Source organism: Podarcis tiliguerta (genome assembly GCF_965153285.1).
Source record: "Podarcis tiliguerta genome assembly, chromosome: 2".
NCBI classification, from domain to species: Eukaryota; Metazoa; Chordata; class Lepidosauria; order Squamata; family Lacertidae; genus Podarcis; species Podarcis tiliguerta.
Window position 1 is genome coordinate 91,376,800 of NC_139535.1, and position 23,193 is coordinate 91,399,992.

General features: G+C 45.6%; 2 protein-coding genes across 9 annotated transcripts in view; one reads left to right on the forward strand and one right to left on the reverse strand.

Annotated features, from left to right (window-relative positions):
- GPS1 (G protein pathway suppressor 1) lies at positions 1-19,412 on the reverse strand. 7 transcript variants are annotated; one of them, XM_083430191.1, is made up of 15 exons: positions 19,283-19,412; positions 16,035-16,238; positions 12,925-13,017; positions 10,905-11,086; positions 9,607-9,771; positions 8,370-8,505; positions 7,534-7,611; positions 6,868-6,928; positions 6,471-6,556; positions 6,116-6,210; positions 5,202-5,307; positions 4,275-4,355; positions 4,013-4,150; positions 3,097-3,231; positions 1-1,067 (listed from the first exon to the last, which is right to left on the reverse strand). In XM_083430191.1, the coding sequence occupies exons 1-15, from the start codon at positions 19,313-19,315 to the stop codon at positions 993-995; spliced, it is 1,668 nt and encodes a 555-aa protein (XP_083286317.1). In that variant the 5' UTR covers positions 19,316-19,412; the 3' UTR covers positions 1-992. The 7 variants fall into 7 exon arrangements, with proteins under 7 accessions (XP_083286317.1, XP_083286318.1, XP_083286323.1 ...); XM_083430192.1 differs by having other exon boundaries at positions 16,035-16,235; positions 19,283-19,397; XM_083430197.1 differs by having other exon boundaries at positions 16,094-16,238; positions 19,283-19,332.
- The window catches only part of RFNG (RFNG O-fucosylpeptide 3-beta-N-acetylglucosaminyltransferase), a 10,973-nt gene continuing 7,163 nt past the window's right edge, over positions 19,384-23,193 (forward strand). The window contains exons 1-2 of one of the 2 annotated variants that reach the window (XM_083430208.1): positions 19,384-19,529; positions 21,281-22,425. In XM_083430208.1, coding sequence (XP_083286334.1) covers positions 21,925-22,425 — 501 coding nt within the window. In that variant the 5' untranslated portion in view covers positions 19,384-19,529; positions 21,281-21,924. Of the gene's footprint in view, positions 19,593-21,280; positions 22,426-23,193 lie in introns of both variants that reach the window. The other variant, XM_083430209.1, reaches the window with a different exon arrangement.

Here is a 23,193-nt window from a genome sequence, read left to right on the forward strand (position 1 = left end):
TTATCTTTACAATTATGCTTTTTAATGCATAGGAGAGAACTTTGATTTAAACTAAACAGCATTAACAGTGTCTGTAGAAAGTTGAGTTGTCAAGGGCTAGGTTCAAATTTGTAACTTTTGTCCTTGGGATAAACACCAACGAATGAACCCCAAACGGAAGTCACTGTGGAATATTCAAACATTTAAACAATGCTCATTAAGAGAACACAGTCCCGAGTCTGGCCTGTGACCCACAACCCTTTTCTGTAAGGGATAAATAAAAAGTGGTGTCAGGAGTGCCGACACCCGGGCAAACAGGTTCCTGCCTAGACGCAGATGGATGTACTTTAATGTCATTTTACTCTCTCTATTAGCGCCCCAAAAGGCTAGAAAGCCACCATACACTACAGCAGTAAAATTGGGTGACGGACATTGAAAACCACAGTCAAAACCAGGCCAGGGATGTGAGAACAAGCCAGAGCGCACACTTTTTAAAACGGGAAGAACAGATTGAAATGGAGCCGACCCAGGGTAAATGCAAACACAAGCCTTGGAGAGTGAGGGAATGGAGCTGACGCTAGGGTTCCTGCTGGATGTTGCCCCAGGGGGACTCTCCGGGTCTGAGACAACGTGTCGGTGTGAATGAAGTTCTACGGGAACGCACTTGTTCCTCCAGATTCAGGCTACATATCATTTACGGAAAGGAAACCCCAGAAAGCTCTGTTGGCAGCTTAAGAGAAGAAGCCCCTGTTTGTGAAATACCCTGGGGGGAGGAGAAGGTGCACCCCGGCACTCTCACATGCTCGTGTATTCTCGACGTGCTGCATCTAATGGAAGTTTCTGTTCTAAGAGGAATTATCCGACTCTAAAGGCAGACTCCCCTGACAGTCCTGCCCCTCCCACACCTAGAGAGTCCGAAAAGGCACCAAGGAACAGTTGGTGGCTTGGATGCTGGATACACATGGCCCTGGGTGTGCGGGGGAAGGAAGAGTCTCTTGGAGATTCAGAGAGCTTCACATGTTGGTGCTCATCCGGGACTGGCTGTTTGCTGGAGTGAGTTCACCTTGGCTTCCTTCTCTCGGAGGGGACTGCAAGAAAAAGAGAGAGAGAGGCCGCAGGCCCAGGGAGCGATGAGATGGGAAGACACCTTCTCTCCCCAACCCACAAGGGTCCGCGGTTGCAGGCAAGGGGAGGAAAACCCCAGACCGGGGCCGAATGAGCAGCAACTACGTTCCCCCAAAACAACAGAATGGTTAGAGACGGGATTATTCCCTGTATCCAGTTATTCCAATGAGTTGTCCTTTTAGGCAAGGGCTTCCTACCTCAGCAGTGAGCTGTAGGAATTGGTGGTTAAATATGGAAAAGTTTATAGACTTTTCATCTTGGAAGAAAATAACAGGAGATTAGCAATCCAGGCCTTGCACATCTCACATTCTGGTTGGTCCCATGATAAACTGTGGTCAAACTGAATGATCCTTGGCACTTCATCACCCTGAAGAGGAGCACGGCACAAACGCCTTGTCTTGCAGCAAGCTGAGCTTTCCCCTTGTAAACCAGCCAACAACACTCTGCATTTTGACTATGCTCAGTTTGCTGTTAAAACATCTTGAGGTTCCCCAACCCTGTCTAAGGTTTCCCATTTCCGCCTTAAATATTGCAGCTACTACATGAACTGTCATTTTGCACTAAAGCAAATTTATTTATTTTTTAGCCTTATAAATTAAGGGGGATAGATTGTATCCAATGCTCTGTGCATTTGGTTGTGCTGGCACAACGGGACTTCTGTTTCCTCTCGCCCTCCTAGTGGGGTAGGGGACCTGGAAAAAAACGAAGCTCTGGCAACCAATGTGGCCCTTTGGTTTTGGATGGTACATGGGTAGTCAAGCCTAAAAAGCCTCAAATTTCCACGGCCCTCTAGCAGCTATGGTGGCTCATTTACCAGAAGCAATGTATTTAATGTTAACTCTGGAAGTGTATACTTGATTCTGGCTAAACTGACTCGTCCACCCATGTACTACCTGAAACCAAAGAGGTGCATTGGTTGCCAGATGTGAAAAATATTGGTATTATTTTCAGCTCTACTCCCCCACAAACCAAAATACCCCAAAAATGTGCTCTGGAAGGTTCCCCAAGTCTCGTCTCTTGAGGGCACATGAGAGACTGGACAGAAGAGAAAGAAGAGGTTCCCCAGCATTCCCAGAGTTTTGTTACGGCAGAAGATGGAGAATTGGATACTGCTGTCAGTTTGCATTACTTGGTACAGAAAGTATTGATTTGATGTGTAGAGATCTTTCCTATTCTAATTAATTCAAGAGGGTTCTGAAAGCTTCTCTCTGTGAAAGAAACTGGTGCAAGCTGGAAGTTTCTAGCTGACACACAAAGTTTCTATTCTGCCTAGAAACAAGCAGAAGGTTCATGATGTTTGGGTTATTCCTTCAGAGAAGCTGAGTACAGCTGGCTTAAACTGGTTCTATCATCTCTTTCTGTCAAGGTCATGCTGGCTATAATAATAGGGCCAGAAGGAGTCTGGGTTTCACTTTCTATCTCTCTTTCCTTCTGGTGTGGTGTTCTGTTTATAGTATGCTTAGTTATTCTAAGTTTAAGGTAAGTTTGCTGTAACTGGATTTCTTATGGACAGTGCCAATCCTGAATGTATTGGATTTGTGCCCATTATGTTCATTTGCCTTCAGTAACAGTAAAGCTCTGCTGGATGAAATATTAATTGCCTCTGGTCTATTTTTTTCGGAATCCTGCAATGAACTTGAGCTTTGACTCTGCTAACTATATGTTGGAATCTGCTCTGGATCAATATGAGTAGAATTTATGAAAACAGCCCCCCCGCTTGTTTATTTTAGTTGCTTGTAAATAGCTACATTTGTAAGGTAAAGCCATTCAGGGCATGCAAGAGAAAAGCTGGCTCAAATGGTACATATCAGCTTGACCCCCAATGCTCCTGACTTAATATTCACACACAAAACTCTGCCAGAGCGCCCAATACGTTTAGAAGTAGCAAGCCCCTGCCCAGAATTTAGAGCCTCTTTATTTGTTAAATATTTATATACCGCTAGGTCTGCAATTTACAGCAATGAAACTTTAAAAAGTTAACCCTTTGCTGACCTTCACATGGATCTGGTTACGCAGGACAGCTGCTCGTAGGATCATAGCTTTGGCGCGACGCTGAAACTCCTTCCCCATCAGCAAGGACTTCTCAAAGGTAGTACTACGCTGATCAACATCCCGTGCATATAAAATCTACAAAAAACAGGAAGGTTGAAGGGCTCATAGCACCCTTTAGGACAGCAGCCACCCGAACCCCTGATGCTCACTGGAGGGGCAGTGTCTGATTTGCTGGAAACAAGGACACTATGAAGTTGCCTTTGTGGAAGAGAGTCTAAAATGAAAAGAGTGGCAGTTTCTAGCTCAGAAGCCAGAATGGAACTGAGGGAGGAATTCCAGGGACAAGGAGGTACGGCTTGCGCATCTTGGAGAACTCCCTTTCCTCTCTATTGTTTATAACTCCCCCCCCCCCAACTAAATCCTCTTTGATAAAAAAACAGCCTTCTGCAATTCCTGTACTAGCCTAAATATCATGAAAACTTTTGTGCAGCATTTGGGATTTTCATTTTAAACTCTCTTCCACAAAGGCAACTTTTTTAGCACCCAGTTTGGGCTTTCATGTGGCACTGGCTTATTTTTAAATTGGTTTATAGCGAAAGAAATGCGTGGAGCATTCAGGGTGGAATGGATCATCGTGCTATGGCAAAAGTCTCATCTATGCAAGCATTGCAGCTTGCCAGATAAAACAACCTCCCCAATCCTCTCTTCCGGAGGTTGTCCCAATTCCCCCCACCACCCCAGCCAATATCAAGGGGGTGGGGGTGGGGAGATGGGGGGGAAGCCTCATTGTGCAAGCAGAAGCCCTCATGCAGGCCTTGCATTGGTAATTCCCCCCTTGGGGTTTTATCACTACCAAGCCGTTAGCTTTCAGCAGCAGCAGTCAGGGAGGTTTAGTTTGGGTGTGACCGCTACTCACTTTGCTGTGAGAGTCTATTCTGGCATTAATCAATCCTTCTAAGATCAGCTGAGTGAGCTCGTCCTCCAAAGCTGCCACCGTGGTGTTGAAGGCAGTGGCCATCTTCCGCATGTCTGCTGACACATAGGGGCTGAAATACTGAGAATGAGAAAGGAGCAGAGAATGAAAATGTCCATTAATGGCCCTCTATGCTGCGCTTCTGCGAGGGACCGAAGACGACCAGTTAGGGCAAAAGGAGAGCAATTATTAGGATGGCAATTACCTGGATGAGGGCGCGGTTTCGAATCTGCGTATAAAGTGTTCTCACGTGAGGTGCCAGGTACATATCCAGCAGGAGATTATCCTGTGCAGAATTGAGTATGTCAGGAAGAATTGACACATAACGCTCTCCCCAACCCTTCATCCCCGACACAGCAAGAGACATGTATTTGTGGAGTTAGCAAAATACTAATGAAAAATAATAATCAGGTCTAGCTATTAAAGGTTACAAAGTCAGATGCACCTCATAGCCTGTGTGGTGGCTATAGCAATATTTCACATCCAACAAAAGATACACAACATTTGTACTGGCTGCTATTAGCCTAGAGAAAACTGAACCCAGCTAGTACTGAGGAGAGAGAGGAATTCTGCCCTCTCTATTTCGACCATTTCCGAACAAGCAACAGTCTTCACAAAACAGCTAAAGAGAGTAGGGAGATGATAAGTAAGCAGTGGATACATTTATTTTATGTAACTGCTTTCACCATCAGGGCAGTGTGATTTCAGACCAGCAACTAAAGCTACATATGCAAGCAGAGCCTTTTCCTCAAGTGACATTTGTCCCTCCACTTTTCTTTCTTTAGACACGGAAAAGATCTCTCTACGAACGTACATATTTACACACATAGCTTTAATTATTCCTGTGTTTTATTCTACTGCCAGTCTGAGCTTAGCAGATGCAGGTAGTTTGCAATAAAGCTACTTGGAGAGGCTAACCTATTGGGCTCAGTTCAGACATAATGCCAAACCATGATTTTGGCACTAAGGGACAAGCCTGGAAGGCATGTTGGACTCCTTTTAATTAATCAGTTCTTTCTGGTTTGAGGAAACCATAGCTTGACATAGATGAAAATGAATAAAAACTATGCTGCAATATATATATATATATATCCAGCAACACAGAGAGAGAGCTCAGCTCTCTGGGACTCACCTTCATTTCATCCAGCATCTTGAGACATGAGGCGTATTTGGATTCGTAGAACTTGAAGATGATGTCCCGCACCTGTGGCTCCAGCTCTAAGAAGAGTTTGAAGGAGCTGCAGATACAGTGGATCAGAGCACAAAGTCATCCACTTCCCACACCCTTTTAAAAAGAGCCTAGGATCCCTCTCCCCAACAAGAATTGCACATGCTGGTTTCTATGGTGATTGTGCAAAAAAGGTTGAAAAAGCATGAGTCAATAAACCGATAGGCCATCTATCGGGCTGATGGGCATTGCAGTCCAAAACTTCCCCTCTGGTTAGGGAAGGCCGCAATAGGTCCCTCTGCATCTCGGGAGATGTGGTCCCTAGTTATGGGGAGGCATCTCTGCCCAGAACTCAGCCTTGCTTTAATTTGAAAAGAAGTCACAGGATGGATATTGGGAGTAGAGGACTGGTGGGAGGAGAGAAACTGCCGAACCTCTCCTCACCAATGGTTTGCTCCAAGTTCCAAACACCCACAGGAAACCAAATGTAATTGCCCTGTATGCTTCCTTTTAACTTGCAAGGGCTTCACCATCCTTTTCTTGTTCTCTCTCACAGTAGCACAGTGCAGACATGTCACTGTTCTCTATTCTCAAACAGGGAAATTAACACCTAGACACAGTGGCTGAGGAACGTAAGTTCATTTAGTCCAGCATGCTGTTTTCAGCAGTGGGCAACTAAATGCCTCAGCCACTGGTCCTCAAGAGTCCTGCCCAAGGGATTCAAACGACGAGCTAGAAATCAAATCCAGGACCTTTGGGGAGTCATCTAACTAAATTGCTTACCAAAGACTAAGAGCAACTCAGAACCCAAAAGGCAAAAAACCAAAACAAAACACAGCTCTAATTCAGTTGGCCTATTTCATGCCCAAAGCTCTCACCTGCTGGAGATGACATTACGCTGCAATTCCTGACGGTCAAAGGTGGCTAATGCACAGAGGCCACCATACACGGCCACATTGCTAGGGGACAGCAGCTAGAAAAAGAGAGGAGAGGAAGCCTCTGAAGAAGCGATCTTCAAGGATAGCTACAGGTGTAGACAGCTAGGTAGTCTGAACCCTGCTCTGTTCACATGCCCACAGAAAAGGTGGTCTTCAAGACACTCAGAAAAATCAAGGAGGAACATGGTCCCCCCAAAATCAGGCCATATTAGGAATAGGCCACAGCTATCTGGCATCTCCCCCCCCCCCATCTCCCCAGCTTCCCCAGCTCTCAATATCTCTGCCTAATGCTTACCTCAGGGAAATCACAGTGATCAAATGAGGCCAACAGGAAGCACTTTGCTGCTTGCTTGTATTTCCGGGCAGCGAGTTCCGCCAAGCCTAGAAACCAGACTTAACAATTAGTCTTCTGTCCAAGACACTGCTTGCATGTGTTAGGAGAGACACACCGGTAGGGTCACACAGAAACCTAGAAGAGGAGCTCCACACCTTTCCACAGATCTAAGGCCAGAAGACGGGGAACTAAAACGCAGAAGCTGTACTTGGGAATTTGCCCTGCTCTATCGTGGGGTAGAAAAAGCAAGCAAGAAAGTTTGTTATGCCTAAATGCTGTGCTGTTTCTGCACACAGCAAGCCTGATGAGCACTAAGGGCATATGCTGTATCTATGAGGCATGCAATTCACTCACTCACCTGCGGCACACTTCAATTTGGTGAGGATTGCCTGTGTCTGGCTGTCACGTTCTCCTCTTTGCTAGAGAGGGAGGAGGCAGAGAATCAGCAAATAAACAGCAGCTTTATTTTTTGGTTAATTCCTTCTGTTAAACCCGTCTGAGGAAGCACTTCTGCTCTGCAATCTCCTTGGCTCCCAGCATGACCCAAGTCTGAAAAGGCACCCAGAGCTCAACAAGGAACACCAAGAAGGATGACAAGGAAACAGGGTCTCTGTTCAAGGGGTGCATTAGAACCCCTCAAAACACAGTATTAGTTCATTTGCCACCCCAATCCTCCTGTGGGGCACCGAGGTCCAATATTTGACATAGAAATTATGAAGCCTCGGGGCATAAATCCAGGGACCCACATACCATACTGAGAGCTAACACAGCATAGCAGTTTAGAGTAGAAGTGGGGAGACCTGGCTTAAAAATTCCCATTCAGCCATGAATCCTGCTGGAGGGCCTTTCTCAGCCTGGGCTACCTCACAGGGCTGTTGTGAGGGTAAAAGGAGGGGAGGGGGCCTCTATTCTGTCTTGCGTGTGGCTGGAAGAACGGCTAGCTACAGCTGTTAAAAAATGAAGTAAAAATAAAAGGCACGGACCTGGGTTGGTGGCAATAGTCATGTTGTAAAAAGCTTACTACCTCTGCAATTTCTGGCGTGGACTCGGCTTTGCTCACATAGCTCAGGACGTGGGACCAGTTCTGGAGGTAAACACTGACCTGGAAGAGGAAGAAAACAGACTGCAGCACTGCAGTAAAAGCTGAGTGTCAGGCTTCGGGGAATCGGATCCCTTCCCCGGTGGCAGTGATTAAGAAGATCATACAAAAGGAGCGTTCTTACCAGAGTTTCTTTAATAATCACAGCGAGAGACAAAGGAATGCATATCCCTCTAAAAATGGTGTTCCCACTTAAGGTTCACCCCCTCCATCTCCATTAATCTACGTCACTGAGCTTGTTGCCTCTGCGCTTTCTTTTCTATCACTCTCAGAGCCCGTCTAGTCCTAGGCGAAGGGGGCGGGGTCAGGAATGCTGCCCAAGGACACTGAATCTGCCAGCTGTCTCTCTCCCAGTGTGCCTTCTTCTAGCTGTTCCTCACCCAGTATTTCCCAGCTTTTCTCCTCTGGACTATGCCCCTCTGCAAACCACTGTTCTAAATCAATACTGTCCTCCTGCCCTTCGGAAGGTTCAGGAGAAGGGGGGGGGGGCTCACACCATTCTTCCTCAGTCCAGCCCCTGACACTGAGTAAGAGGTAAAGCTCTCACTCCCTGGGAATTATGTGTCTCTAATAGGCACATCTGTGAACGAAGAAACTCATTTCTGTTGATGGGTCATCAGGCTGTACGTTCCAGGTGGTGGGGGAGAGAAAAGAAGATTTCATTTGATGATGTGCAGCAGGTAGAGCGTATCTTAAATAAAGGCGAAATTCTACAAGTGTGTCCCACTTGAAAAGGACCACTGACATATATTGTACTTTACCTTGATAACATTGAGGCACATGTTGATAACATGCTTTGCGCTGGTGCAGTAATCACGGGCTCGCGAATAACATTTGAGGGCATTGCTGAGGTCCCCACAGTCAAGGTAGTGATCGCCTAAGTCATCATGGCCTCTCCTAGAAAGAAGGGATGACGGCAGCTGCAAAATCAATAAGCCAGGATGCAAACACATACCCCACCCCCAAAAATTACAACTCAAAACAAGGGCAGAGCTGGATAACATGCTCAGGCGAAAGGCTGTGCTTATTCAGAGTGAACAGATGCACAGAATAAAGACATTTCTCTATATTTTTGGCAAGGTGCAGACTATCAAGTATGACAGAGCCAGTCATCATTTGTAAAGACTCTAGCATAGCTATCACAATAATCTTCTCAATAGTTTCCTGCTACAAAGCCCTCTTTCTGCTCTTCCCAAACAGCTGCTTCCAAACATGAATCTGATTCCAGAATATTCACAAGCCCAACACAAAACAAAAGTAATGAGCTTCTGTAGAAATTATAAAAGTAGGAGACACATATGTAAAGGTAAAGGGACCCCTGACCATTAGGTCCAGTTGTGGCCAACTCTGGGGTTGCGGCGCTCATCTCGTTTTACTGGCCGAGGGAACCGCCGTACAGCTTCCGGGTCATGTGGCCAGCATGACTAAGCCGCTTCTGGCGAACCAGAGCAGCACACGGAAACGCCGTTTACCTTCCTGCCAGAGCAGTACCTATTTATCTACTTGCACTTTGACGTACTTTCAAACTGCTAGGTTGGCAGGAGCAGGGACCAAGCAACCAGAGCTCACCCCATCGCGGGGATTCGAACCGCCGACCTTCTGATCGGCAAGTCCTAGGCTCTGTGGTTTAACCCATAGTGCCACCCGCATCCCTCCCACAACTCCCTTAAATAGCAAAGTATATTTGGGTGGGTGAGACTCTTAGTGGGAAGCAGTTCAGAAAGACATTTTAACACTCACAAGGTGGTTTCTAGAATGGCTCTGCACATGTGAAAACCTTTTCTCTGAATAGGTCACCTGTGCAACTTGAGTCCTGGACAGGTCTATTTTCATGGGATTATCTACCAGTGAACTGTGCCAATGATGCATTTCATCAAAACTGTTTTTCGAAGTGCATGCAAATTCACAAAGCAATTTGATTCCTTTGAATACAAAATGTTGCTTCGAACTGAGAACTAGTTGTTCCCGAGTAAAGGCATGTTTGTTACAGCTGATCACCTGATGCTTTCCTTGATTGAGTTCCCTTTATAGTTCTTTAAATCCGTGTCTAGCTTTTCCAGCTTAAGAAGAGCTTTTTTGCGGGTAGCTTCAACCCACGCCGTGTCTAGAGGAGGGGGCTCTATTCCTCCATCTGGGACAGCATCAGGTGTGTTTTGTAACTCTCTGGAAAAAAAGCAGCAGACAGATAGTAAGGGGAAGCACACGATTCACTGTTATCAAGGGCAATAAATGAGCTATCAAGAGTTTGATGCTGTAAGAATGGGGGGAGGGGGGAATCATAACCATTAGCAAAGTGTGTCATCCAGCCAGTTTTTAAAGATGTTGATCCAGCAGTTGACAAAAACTCTCTTGATTTAGAAAAATACAAATAATGGTTTGCTTAATGCAACTCTATAAACAGTTTTCTAACTGAAGAAACAGTGGAAGTCCGCACATACCTATAATGCAATAGTTTAAAGTCCAAATATGCTGGAAGTTTAGTATAGAAGCAAGGGGGCTTATGGTGTGTAAACTATGATAAAACGAGGCATGTAAGTCACATGGATACAATAAAAGAGACTGTGATAAAAGTAACAAAAACTGGTTAATGGATAGGAGAGTCACTTGGGAATATGGGACGGAGAATGGGAATTCAGCCTACTTTGCTTCATAATTAGTTTCAGTTAAGGACAGTAGCATGCATGATGTGACTTAAGATTAGTATTATTATTATTATAGTGGTACCTCGGGTTACAAACACCTCGGGTTACAAACACTTCGGTACTACTCCGCTAACCTGGATGTAGTACGTTGGGTTAAGAACTTTACCTCAGGATGAGAACAGAAAGCATGCGCTGGCAGCACGGTGGCAGCAGGAGGCCCCATTAGCTAAAGTGGTACCTCAGGTTAAGAACGGTTTCAGGTTAAGAACGGACCTCCGGAACAAATTAAGTGCGTAACCAGAGGTACCACTGTATTATTAAAGATCACAATCAAAGAACCAGGAGGACCAGAAGCTAACTACAGTGCCATAATTGCACAAAGTTCAATTTTGGACAGAGCTGCTCCTCTCTTCATGTAGTTTGTTCACAGGACATTGCTGGCTACGGGCAACTCAAATTAACAAACACAAGAAGAAAAACACAGAAAACTCTCTTTGGGAGGATGGGGTGCATGCACTACCTTGCAAGTAAGCACAAACACTGAAATTATAGGCAGTTGCAGGACAAGAGAATTGATCTATGCAGGGTCATTTGACCAGTATGGGGATTCTCACAAACCAGAGGTTTATTTTCAGTGTTTCTTCATCTTAATACCTGGTGGCTTCAGTCAACTTCCGGTGAATTTCTTCATAAACATCAACATTGAATGTTCTTTGGACAAAGGAGAGGGCCATCTTGAGGGATTCTACTCGCAGTTGCGGGCAGTGGTCTGCAATGAACTGCAGCCGCTCGATCCTCATCAAGCCGCTGTAACTTGCTGCATACTGCTCCAGATCCTGTGGGCCACAGCACAAGAAGAAAATGATCATTTACAGCAGAAAGCAATGCCCCAGATAGCAAGCTGTCTTCCCCTGCGGTTAGAATTGTAGGATTCTTCCACTGTCATTTGACTATCTCCTGCAGCAAGTAAGAACCATGCAGCAGATTCTGTTCCTTTGTGACAGAGGTGGGGAGCCCACCAGATGTTGTTAGGGAGTTGGAGCCCAGCAACATCTGGAGGGCCAAAGTCTCCCCACCCCTGCTTTATGAGAATGGTTTAATGGCATTCATCCTTGCTGTTTTCTCCACTCTGCAGGGCAAGGATCTGTGCATGGCAGGTGCAGAATAGAACTCCTGCGGGAGCCTTGGAACAGGAGGATCGAAATGTAAAATTGCTTCATAATAGTATACTGGCGGGGGGGATTTAGAACAGTGAGAAATCAGGAATAGTGGCATCAAGGGGGTGCACTAACTCATTTCAGAAGAGGCAGGAATATGTATAAAATTCATGGTAATCTTGCCGGTTGGTCAAGATGCCGTAATTTCTTAATTTTGTCCAGCTCACATTTGCCCCATGCTCACATCATCCCATGCACATCCTCTACCTGAACTCACGGCAAATGTTTGTGCAGCTCAGGAAGACCATGCAGAAATTGGGTAAGGAAAATATAACAAACAAAATAAATGTCTAGTTGGAAAAACAATACAGTGGTGCCTCGCAAGACGAAAAGAATCCGTTCCGGGAGTCTCTTCGTCTAGCGGTTTTTTCGTCTTGCGAAGCAACCCCATTAGCGGATTAGCGCTATTAGCGGTTTAGCGGCTATTAAAGGCTTAAGGGATTAGCGGATTAGCTGCTAAAAGGCTATTAGTAGCTTAGTGCCTTAGAAAAAGGCGGTGGGAAGTGAAAAAAATCGCAGCAACTCGCAAGACATTTTCGTCTTGCGAAACAAGCCCATAGGGAAATTCGTCCTGCGAAGCGCATTGAAAAACGGAAAACCCTTTCGTCTAGCGGCTTTTCCGTCTTGCGAGGCATTCGTCTTGCGGGGCACCACTGTATAGATGAAACATTTCTCTGTGTGTTGTTTTAATTTGTGTAAGCCGCCTTGAGCCCCAGTCCAGGGAAAAGGCAGAACAGAAATAAATATAATAATAATGAATAATCAAACATTATGGGAGGTATCCAAGCAACACATCCAATCAGCACAAGGATTTTCAGTTGTGCAATGAGACATTATCCCACTCTCTTTCCCCTGAGCACACGCCATGCCCTCCTCAAACCTGCTCCGGAAGATTGGAGGACCCCCTGGAAAAGATTTAGGGGGGTGTGGGAGGTGGAGAGGGAGGATGGTCCCACTGTGCAAGTGGAAATCCTTGCGCTGACAGTACTCATTCCTCTGTGCTACTTTGGATAGATCTATCTATCTATCTATCTATCTATCTATCTATCTATCTATCTATCCATCCAAAGCATGTCCTTTGATCACTGGTTATCTAACTTTTTCCTCTGGGCTACACTTTCAGAACAAAAATTTTCTGGCGCCACACCATTTCTTTTATTGATAAGAAATACACTGGAGGGGGAAATGAAAAACAACTCCTAGCATTGCTTGCTTTATAAAAACAGAACACAACTGCTTTGTGATATGATCATAGGACATCCAGAAAGTATAACGCAATGCAGCCACATAACGTGAATCATTCCCAAAAATGTAATATTGATTATCCTTGAATCTTCCCACTTTACTTGCCATCCTCTCCTGCCACACCCTTTGAGAACCACCGGCTTAGATGGATAAAATCTAAGTTTTTAGCCGACCTAAGAATTCCTTTCTCATTGTCACCCTCCAACACATACCAGAGTCGGGTTCTCCACCACATAGTTGATATCAGGTGCATTTTGCTGATCTTCTTGTGGGTCTACATCAATCTGCATGGGCTCCACCGCACCCTGTAACAGCAACGTGTATAAGTTAAGCAGAAGCTAGGAAGCTCCTTCCCAGCCCATGGGAAAGAGGTCCTCATACACCAGCAGATATAGCATGGCTAGAAACCCAAACATTGCTCTTTCACATCTTTTGCTTGGAGTTCCATTCCCTTGAACTCTAGGCTTGATCTCTAGACTTGCCAGGAATACTGCTCCCACTCTGCATGACTCATCAGACTTCTCTGATCTCAATGGTTTTTTTTTCAAAAAGGAAAGTGCAAGGGTTTGATGATTTCCTGAACAGCAGCCATCACAAAAACAAAAAAACCCCGGAAGATAAGCTCAGTGGCACCTTCCCAGTAAGAGCCAGGTATTTATAATTTCCACAAAGACATTATATATGTGTGTTCTGAAGAATCAAGGGTAGCTGAAATAGTTTTATGCTTGGGGTAGGAGTAAACAATTTGAGGAAACCAAAAGGGAGCATCCTCTTGCTTCACAGTTCATTCAAACAACCCTTTTCATTGATTTATATGGCCCACTCCACTGTCAAAGCTCAGAACAAGCATCAATACACACACATATAATTCCACTAAATTCAAATATGCAGCTGAAAACAATACTAAAATCTCTAACCACTACCTGCATCTTGGGCATAATGCTGCCTCTCAAAAGTAAGCCAAAGGAAAAAAAGGATCCTTTGGTTTGTTGAGTGGGGTTATTTCATAATTCTGCAGAACCACCAATCGTGGCTCATGGGTTATCTATTGAACTCATCACTCAGCAGCTGAAACGAAGAATCCAGTAAATATACATTTACAGATCCTAGCAAGCTAATTTATTATCTGGTATGATAGTGCTAAAGCAAAACCATGCATTTCAAAGTCATGGCGTGGGCTACATATGCAATAAGAAATAAGGAATTTGAAAGTTGATCAAGTGAATGAAGATGCTCCCTGCCAGGGTGCCATTTGTTCTGGGGTTAGCCTTGATCCTAATTAGAACAGGTCACATCTCTGTGAACCTTCTAGAACAGCGGTGCTCAAGATCTTTTCCCCACAGATCACTTGAAAATTGCTGAGGGTCTTGAGTTGTCTGCCTGTTGTAGTAACTGCAATGTCCTGTGCTAGATGCCGTAGGCTTTTTAACTAAATTTTAACAGGCACACTGTGAACCACCTGAATGAAGATTGTGGACCACAGTTTGAGAACCCCCTCCTCTACAACATACCTAGGCCTTACGAATAGAAGTCTATCTAAATCAGGCAAAAGGTCCACCTGTCTCAGCTCGCAGTTTCCTACAGTGGCCTCCTCACCTGTCCCCTCAAGCCTTCCGCCCCCATGCTCTCAAAACCAGCTGCAGAGGGTTGGGTGGCCCTCCAGAGCAGATTTTGGGTGGGTGGGTGGAGATGGAACAGAGGTCCCCCTGCACCAGGAGAACCATGCATGCAGAGCATTGGATGCAACCCCGACATATGCATGTGAATGAAATAATGCTGCTAGATTTTCAGTTTCAACCTAAGTTTTAAGCTTATAGTTTCAGAGGAAACTAAAAATGCAAGAAGCTGCCGGGTGAAGTTTCCAGGTACTAGAGGTCATCAGGTTGGGGCTTTCAGATTTTGAGTAACATGCCTGACCCTTCCTTCAGTTCAGGAGGTGGGGACAAACTCAGTTCCCCGCCTGAGTTAAAAGATGTCAGACAACCTAATTGGCTCATTCGCCTGACACCTCAACTCACCTGTCAGCTCACCTGTTTTCCCCTGTGCATTTTCAAATCAAATTGCGTGGGCATAGGCACAGCAAAGTGCAAGCCCCAACAACTGTTTAATCCTCAGGGCTTGCAAAACCCTGTGTACAGCACTCTGGAAACCCTGACGCAGTGCTTATGAAGTGCTGTACACAGGACTCTGTAGGCGTCACCAATCCTGAAAACTTCTTTCTGGCTCAACTGCAGCTTTACCTGCCACACACCTGACATCATATACTATGGCAGGTGGGTGTGGCTTAGCCAAAACTGCCTCATGGACCAAATGGAAAGGCTTGAAGGGCCTAACTAGACCTGCAGGCCAGAGGTTCCCCACTGCTGCTTTAACTGAAGATGCCAGAGAATTACCTCTGGACTTTCTGCAGAGAAAACATTTGCTCTATTAAGTGATGGGCTTTCCAGATGCAGAGGTTAGGGAGATGGAGATGTTAACATGGAATTTTAGATCCTGTAGCAATAGTGCACAGGACTGACACTGGAACCCATACTCATACGAAGAACCACCTGATCCATGCTTTGTTGTTATTTAGGTCTTCATTAGAGACCAGGCCCTAGGTGACCCCACCTTCTGAGACGAGTTGGGTGGCTTCTGCAACACTAACAGGGTTTTCTCAGTGGTTGCATCTAGAATCATAGAATAGAATCATAGAATCATAGAGTTGGAAGAGACCACAAGGGCCATTGAGTCCAACCCCCTGCCAAGCAGGAAACACCATCAGAGCACTCCTGACATATGGTTGTCAAGCCTCTGAGATGACTCAGTCATCTCATCTACGCCATCTCTCTCCTATAATCTACTCAACACCGACTTTGCTGGCCTTTAAATGCCAAATGAAAGCTCCTGGTTTCTTGCGATGGACAACATCGCCATCACATTCAATTTATTAATTGCCTTCTAAACAACCGTCTCAAGGCAATTTGCGTATAAGACATGCTGCTGTTTTTTTTTCCTGTGGGTGGTTTTGATGTATTACATTTTTATTGTTTTAAATATGTTGCGAGCTGTCTTGTGAATTACAACAGATATTATTTATTTAGGATACATTAACTTCTGTGACAGATTATAGCCTGTCCCCATCATCCCTCTTCTAGATACGCCATCCTTCTAGCTGTTATAAGTTTGTGCTCAACCACACAATGCAAAGTCGCTTGTCATTTGAAAGAGATGTACCCACTTCAGGAAAAAAAGAACCGTTTTAAACAAGTATGGCTTAGTGCTGGCAAAAGTCAAGTCATTCTCACTCAGTCATCCTCGAGTGCTTTCTCCTTTGAGATACCTCATAGAGCAGGGTGCAGGCTGATAAGCAGGCACTTAGGCTGAAGTCTCCAGATGTACCTGGGAGGAAGAGTTCTGACCTACTGCTGCGGGGGGTGTTGTATAGATCTGTCACTGACGAGGAAGCTGAGCTTGGAACTGAACTATCCCTCATCCTGTCCTGACTCTCTGTACCCCCTCGCCCTGACACAGAGCTCGCCGGCTGCTAAAGGAAAGAAAGGTAATTAATGCCTCTGCAGTCATAGACATTACTCCTCTTGCTCATGTTAAGCTAGAATAATATGCTCCAGTTTTCATTGTAAAGGTAAAGGTACCCCTGCCCGTACGGGCCAATCTTGACAGACTCTAGGGTTGTGCGCCCATCTCACTCAAGAGGCCGGGGGCCAGCGCTGTCCAGAGACACTTCCGGGTCACTTGGCCAGCGTGACATCGCTGCTCTGGCGAGCCAGAGCCGCACATGGAGCGCCGTTTACCTTCCCGCTAGTAAGCAGTCCCTATTTATCTACTTGCCCCCGGGGGTGCTTTCGAACTGCTAGGTTGGCAGGCGCTGGGACCGAACGATGGGAGCGCACCCCGCCGCGGGGATTCGAACCGCCGACCTTTCGATCGGCAAGCCCTAGGCGCTGAGGCTTTTACCCACACACAACGCCACCCATCATTGTAGGCGTTTGTTAATTTCACTGTTGTATTACTGTGCTGCATGCCCCTTGGTCCAGCCTCCCATACACAGCAAGGAGTAGGGAACCTTTTTAAGTCTGAGGGCTGTATTTCCTTCTGTGCAACCTTCTCAGGGCCATGTGGCAGTGGTGGGTGGGGCCAGAGACAAAAGCAAGCGGAGCAATGAATGTTAATTTTATATTTGTGTCTACACACACACCCAATTCTATCCTCCATGTGGACAAGCAAGAGGCATCAGATTTCAAGGACACTTTCTAGACAGGCAAAATTTGGGGTGTGAAGCAGCGCCAGTGAGGGTTGTGGCTTGGGAACAGTTCCAAGGGTCAAATGAAAAGGCTGGAGGGCTGCATCTGGCCCCCAGGCCTGAAGTTCCCCACTCCTGCTATGTAGTTAGCATTCCACTGTCACAGTAAGTGAGCTCTAGAAAGACAGGATTGGATATAAAAACTCTGTATTTTGTTGTCAACTAAAGAGCAGCAAATTGCATGACATCATTGGCTTGCATTCAATGCCTTCATAAAATCACACGGGTGAAGCAGATTAATTCCTGTAATATGTCTTCTAGGCAGCACCCACAGTTAGTATCTCCCAATCCTCTATCATCTCACAAAACATAAAGTATGGGAAACAGAACTTGTTGAGCAGATATGAGTGCTGTTTTGCACCCATTTCCACTGCAAGAAAATTCTCATGACTATTTAAAGGTGTTGAAGAGAAAAATGGGGAATAGCTCTGAGAAAGGGTGTAGAACACGGCAAAGAATATGTTTATGGGCCATTACAAACTTGAAAGACAGGAACTAAAACATTTTAAGATGAACATGCACTGTGATCTAGCTTTGATCTTAACGTGCAGCAAGATTTAAGTCACAATCTGCAAAATTCAACCTGAAAATACCAGCATCAGGTGAGGGGGGAGAGCACAAAAATGTATGCTGGAGGAGAGACACAAATATTTCTTCTATAAAGTTATAATAAAATCTGTTGTCAAAACACCTGAAGGGATCAGGTATGCTGTGTAGAGTCGCCTCACTGTTCTTTGGTAAGAACATAGCTGAAGAGAGAAATATTGCTGAAACAGCAGAGGCAAGTTGTGACGCGAGTTGCTGCTAGGAGACAAGCCCTTGAGAGTTATTTATTTATTTATTTATCCACTGTGTTACAGCTGCTGCAGTCAGATCTCTCAGTATGAAAGACTCTACTGTATTTCAAGCACCATGTTTTTTGTTGTTTTTGATCCTACCACTTTTTGGAAGCAGATAAACAATTAAGAGAATCAACCATAAAATTGTCAATTTACTAAAATGCACCACACATAAAAGCCAAATCCTCTTGACCTTTGGTGCTGACCTTTAAAGCTGTAAACTGCCTCAGCCCAATATGCCTGGAGGAGCGTCTCCACCCCCATTGTTTAGCTTGGACACTGAGGTCCTCCTCTGAGAGTCTTCTGCTGGTTCCCTCACTGCAAAAAAGGGAAGTTACAGGGAACCAGGCAGAGGGCCTTCTAAGTAGTGACGCCCTCCCTGTGGAACGCTCTCCAGATGTCAAGGAGATAAAGAACTACACAAACTTTAGAAGACATCTGAAGGCAGCCCTGTAGCAGGAAGTTTTAAATGTTTGATTTTTTACTATGTTTTTATAAATGCTGTAAGCCGCCTAGAGTGGCTGGGGAAAACCAGCCAAACGGGCAAGGTATAAATAATAAAATTATTATTATTATTATTACTATTATTATTCCATGTTTCCATTGGTAGAACTAGTTTTCTCATAATATGAGGAGTGCAGGATCTGTAACATCCCTGGAGCTGCATTTTGCAATGCAGAGATTAAACAGCTCTCTACTATTCAAGTAATTACATTATAACCGCATTGAGCCATTGTTATCATAGATCAGGATGTGGGCCGGCACATGGGATAAGATCTTTCAATCCCATCTATTTCCTCTGCAGCACACGATTTCGGGGGGTGGGGGTCTTAAACTTAAGGGTCTACACTGAAAGGTATTCAGAAGCATACGAACTACGTCCACCCACGCCTTTCCAATAAGCTGCAAATTTCATGACACAGTGTGGTTTCCACAGTGCACACTGACATGCATTAAAACAGAAACAATCTGCCTTCACTTGTCAGGTATTAAACGGCATGTTGCAGCACAGGCCCTCGGAGGTCCCTGTCGCGGTTTCTCCAAAACCAGAAGCGGGTTCCGTGCAAGGGCTTGGGGAAGAACCAAAACCATGAGACGGCGGGGCAGGCCGTAACCGCGGCCAACGGCCTTTCCCTTCGCCCGGGTCAGGGGCCCTGAGCCCACATTCGGGGCCCTCCGACCCTCTTGCGTATCCCGCCCCCCCCCCCACTTGGCCCCCTTTCTCAAGAGCTCCGCCTGGGGCGGCAACCCAGAATGACACACGCGCTGCTGATCCCCCGCAGGGGCGCGATCCTCCTCGGCGACCCAGCGGGATCCTGCCCGCCCGCAACCACAGCCCTGCTCGCTAGACGGAAAGACAACAGCAGCGCCTTGGGGGGGGGACCCTAGCCCTCCGCCGCCGCCGCCCCCCCGAAACTTCATCGGTACCTGCAAATTGAAGACTTGGACGGGTAGCGGCATATTGACCCTCGCACCATGGACTTCCGGGTCGCGCCCCTTCTTCTTCTTCCACTTCCGGGTCCCGCTCCACTTCCGGGTCGCGTCCGTTCCACAGGTGAAGCCCTTAAAGGGGCCGCGGAGCCTTCGCTGCCAACGCGCAACCCCCCCCCCCGCCCCAGCCGCGCCCCTCGCGATCTGCTCGGCGGATGGCGCCGGATCCTGAGCTGAGCGACGGGTGAGTTAAGACGCGCAGAGAGACGGCTCCCGCGTCCCTCCGCCTTGGAGACGCTGCGCGTAGGTAGGAGGCGAGAGGAGGAGGGTCAGGATGGCCGCGGCGGCGGGAGAAGGGGGGGGGGATGTCAAGGTGTGTGTGTCCTTGTTGCCATGGTGACCAACCGGGGTGCGGAAGAGCAGTTGTTTCTATGGCAACCGGCTTGAGAGGCCTAAAGTGCTGCGAAGGGCACTTATGGGGCTTCTGGGACATTATCCCTCTAAAAGTCCCGTCTTCCCCGGGCGCAGTCAGCTCTTTTGGCTGAAAAGCTATCCCAATTAAAGAAGCGAGGCCTGTACTAATCCTTTGGGAATGGCTGCTTGTTTTAAGTGTGCCCGTCGCCAGGCAGAGCCTTTAAACCAGAGGCTTCAACCCTAAAACTCAGTGGGTCCCAAACTCTGTCCCCACTTCAAAAACTGCTGATGTTCCTGGTTGGCCACTCATTGATCCCCCCCCCCCCGCCTGTGGCTGGAATTATAATGCATGGTGGTCCATGGTGTATGATTTTTAATTGTATTTCATTTCTTCTTTTTATTTCTTACGTTGCATGCATTTTTTTTACCACTTGAATTCTAAACATTCTGCAAATCAATGTGAATATTTAATGCAGGCATGCTGTGGGCCAAGTGAATGAAGCTCATGGAGCACTAGTCCCTTGTTTGGGAACCCCTGCTATAGATGTTTACTTGGGAGAAAGTATTGTAAGATCCCAGTGAGGAGAACCTCCTGAGGAAACATGCATAGGGTTGTACTGTGAACCAGCCTAAGATGTTTTTCTGCTTGTCAGGAGAAAACTTCAATACCGCTCAGGAGCACTTTGTCAGGCTTAGCATTTCATTCTTTGGAACTGCAATATATTAACTGACTACACATACGCCCCTCTTTGTGGAAGCTCAGAACAACTTATTTCAGGCAGGTTTCCACCAGGCATCCACACAGGACTGGTCTTTGAAACAGATATGTCTGATTCTTTTCAATGTTAGGTTTGTTCAAGCTCACAGAAATCAATGAGTTTAGGATGGTGCACCTAATATTGTGTAGGTTTGGGCTATAACCTTGTTTCAAAGACATGTGATGTTTGGGAATGAGACCATTTGTGTGTGTGTTTCCTTCCAAATCTTTTCCTGAAAGAATACCATCTGACTCAGTTTGAGTCATACTTACAGTGCAATATGAACCCATGTCTGCTCAGAAGTAAATGGGGCTTACTCCCAGGTAAATGGGATTAGGATTGTAGCTTTAGGCATATTTAGAGCTGTACCACTGAAATCAAGTCCTATTGATTTCAGTGCATCTATTCCAAAAGTACTAAATCTGTATCCAACCCTATGTTTCTTCATCTCATTTCCCAGCAAGGGAGGTGATAATTATATGAAAAAATAAATTAAGAAGCTTTTATTCACGACCATTTCCCTTCTGCCAGTGTATTAAATACACTACAGATTATACTGAATAATTGGTTTCTGGAACATGCACAGCTGCAATATTTAAATAGATTTAAATTGACAGGCCATGTGGCAGATACTTGCAGTGCAATAGCAAGTTTAAATAACCGTGCTTTAGTTGCACTTCTGTCTCTTGCAACTTGGTTCACAGAGGTTGTTAAGAATGTATGTGTAGTTTTTTAAAGAATTCCTGGTTCTCATGTTCACGTACAGAAAACTCTAAAATGTGTTTGTTTTTATGATATTATAACAATGTCCTTTTTTTAACAGAAAAACTTCATCTTATTGAAAGTGTGCCTATCACCTGAAGAAAGGTGCAGATGGGACACTGATAATGCACGTTAATAAGAAGTGGCTGTACCTTAGTGATAGAGCACAGGCCTGGCATGAAGAAACTCTGAGATTCCGTCTCCAACCAAAGGACCAGATAGCAAGTGACAGGAAAGACCCCTACCTAAGACTCTGGAGAGCTGCTGCCATTAAAAATAATACTGTATCAGATAGGCCATCTGACTTTAAAGCAACTCCATGTGTTCATAAAGAGTAAAGCTGTGTGTGCACAGACCTGTCTTGATTTTTGCTTCATGGTGTCTTTAAACATTCAGCCTCAATACTTGTCAATATACAATTTTAAAGTTGATTAAATGAACTTACATATACAAATAATACAGTGGCTTAGAGGCTTCCCTCTCCCTGTGGAACAGGTGCCAACTCTGTGTTTTACTGTTAGGATGACAAGTCCAGAGGTTAGAAACTGAAATATAAGTAGGTGTCTATGGTATTTGAGTGCCATAAAAATTATACTCTGTTGCTGGGAAATTCCTAGGCCTTGACAAATGTATCAGTTTCTGTTTTTCTCATCTTAAAATAATGTCACAAGTTTACAATATGACAAAGGCCCTTGGGGCTGAAGAATGAGCTTTTCCTGCATTAAGCTCAGTAAGATCTGCTTCCTGCTCTCAGTTATCTTTTGTGCAGTTCTCCTCTTGCTAATCCCCAAATTCCAGGCCATTTGGAAACCTAGAAGTTATCCACAGCCACAGCCACCACTTCCTTTTAATGGTTCCAGCAACAGTGACATCGCTTTGCAGCTGGTGGAGTCCAGTTCAATTGATCATTTGGATGATGAGGCGAACAATATAGTGTCCTTGGTGAAAGAAGAACTGTTAGAAGAATGGAGTCACTATATCATAACCGCTGGGAGATCTGGTCTGAAGGCTAACAGAAAGATGAATGAGAGCCCAATTAATCGATTGGACAATTTGATGAAAGACCATGAGGAACCTGCTTTAGCCTCTGCTAAGGAAAAGCTGGAGTTGAAGGATATCTTTATTGCTGTGAAAACAACAAGGAAGTACCATAGAACAAGGCTGAACTTGCTGTTCCAAACATGGATTTCTCAGGCTAAGGGGCAGGTTAGAACACTTTCCTCACCAAGCTAAAATACTAACTTGTTTAACACTGAAATCTCATACTCTCTCATCAGGTATAATTCATAGAACTTATTCAGAGACAGCATGAGGAGGGTCATGGGGCCATGCAACCTAACCTTACCCACATCAGTAACATATCAGGCTACCATGCCATCTGGATATTCGGCATGCATGAGAAGGGACTGTGTGGGTAAACTGACATAAATGTGTGTAGAGATCTTCTATGTGAGGTGGGTGATCTGAATGGAACAGAGCCTTCCTTGCATGGAGGATCTCTTATGTTCACATATAGGTTAAAGGTAAAGGGACCCCTGACCATTAGGTCCAGTCGTGACAGACTCTGGGGTTGCGGTACTCATCTCGCTTTATTGGCCGAGGGAGCCAGTGTACAGCTTCCGGGTCATGTGGCCAGCATGACTAAGCCGCTTCTGGCGAACCAGAGCAGTGCACGTAAACGCCGTTTACCTTCCCACCTATTTATCTACTTGCACTTTGACGTGCTTTCGAACTGCTAGGTGGGCAGGAGCAGGGACCGAGCATCGGGAGCTCACCCCATCGTGGGGATTCAAACTGCTGACCTTCTGATCGGCAAGTCCTAAGCTCTGTGGTTTAACCCACAGCGCCACCCGCGTCCCACCCTCACATATAGGTTATATGCAAGATATTCATGGGGAATGTGAAATCCTTGATCCTTGTTTTGGTGGAATTTTTCCTGGGTTGAGCAAAAACCTGCTTGTACAATGTTAGATG

What these genes read in the sequence shown, in the direction of transcription:
- GPS1 (XM_083430191.1), bottom strand. Translation starts at nt 19,315, where the DNA reads ATGCCGCTACCCGTCCAAGTCTTCAATTTGCAG. An exon ending in CCACGCCAGAAATTGCAGAG is followed by an intron (nt 6,929 to 7,533) that starts GTAGTAAGCTTT and finishes CTCCCTCTCTAG; the next exon opens with CAAAGAGGAGAACGTGACAG. An exon ending in CAAATTGAAGTGTGCCGCAG is followed by an intron (nt 6,557 to 6,867) that starts GTGAGTGAGTGA and finishes TCTGGTTTCTAG; the next exon opens with GCTTGGCGGAACTCGCTGCC.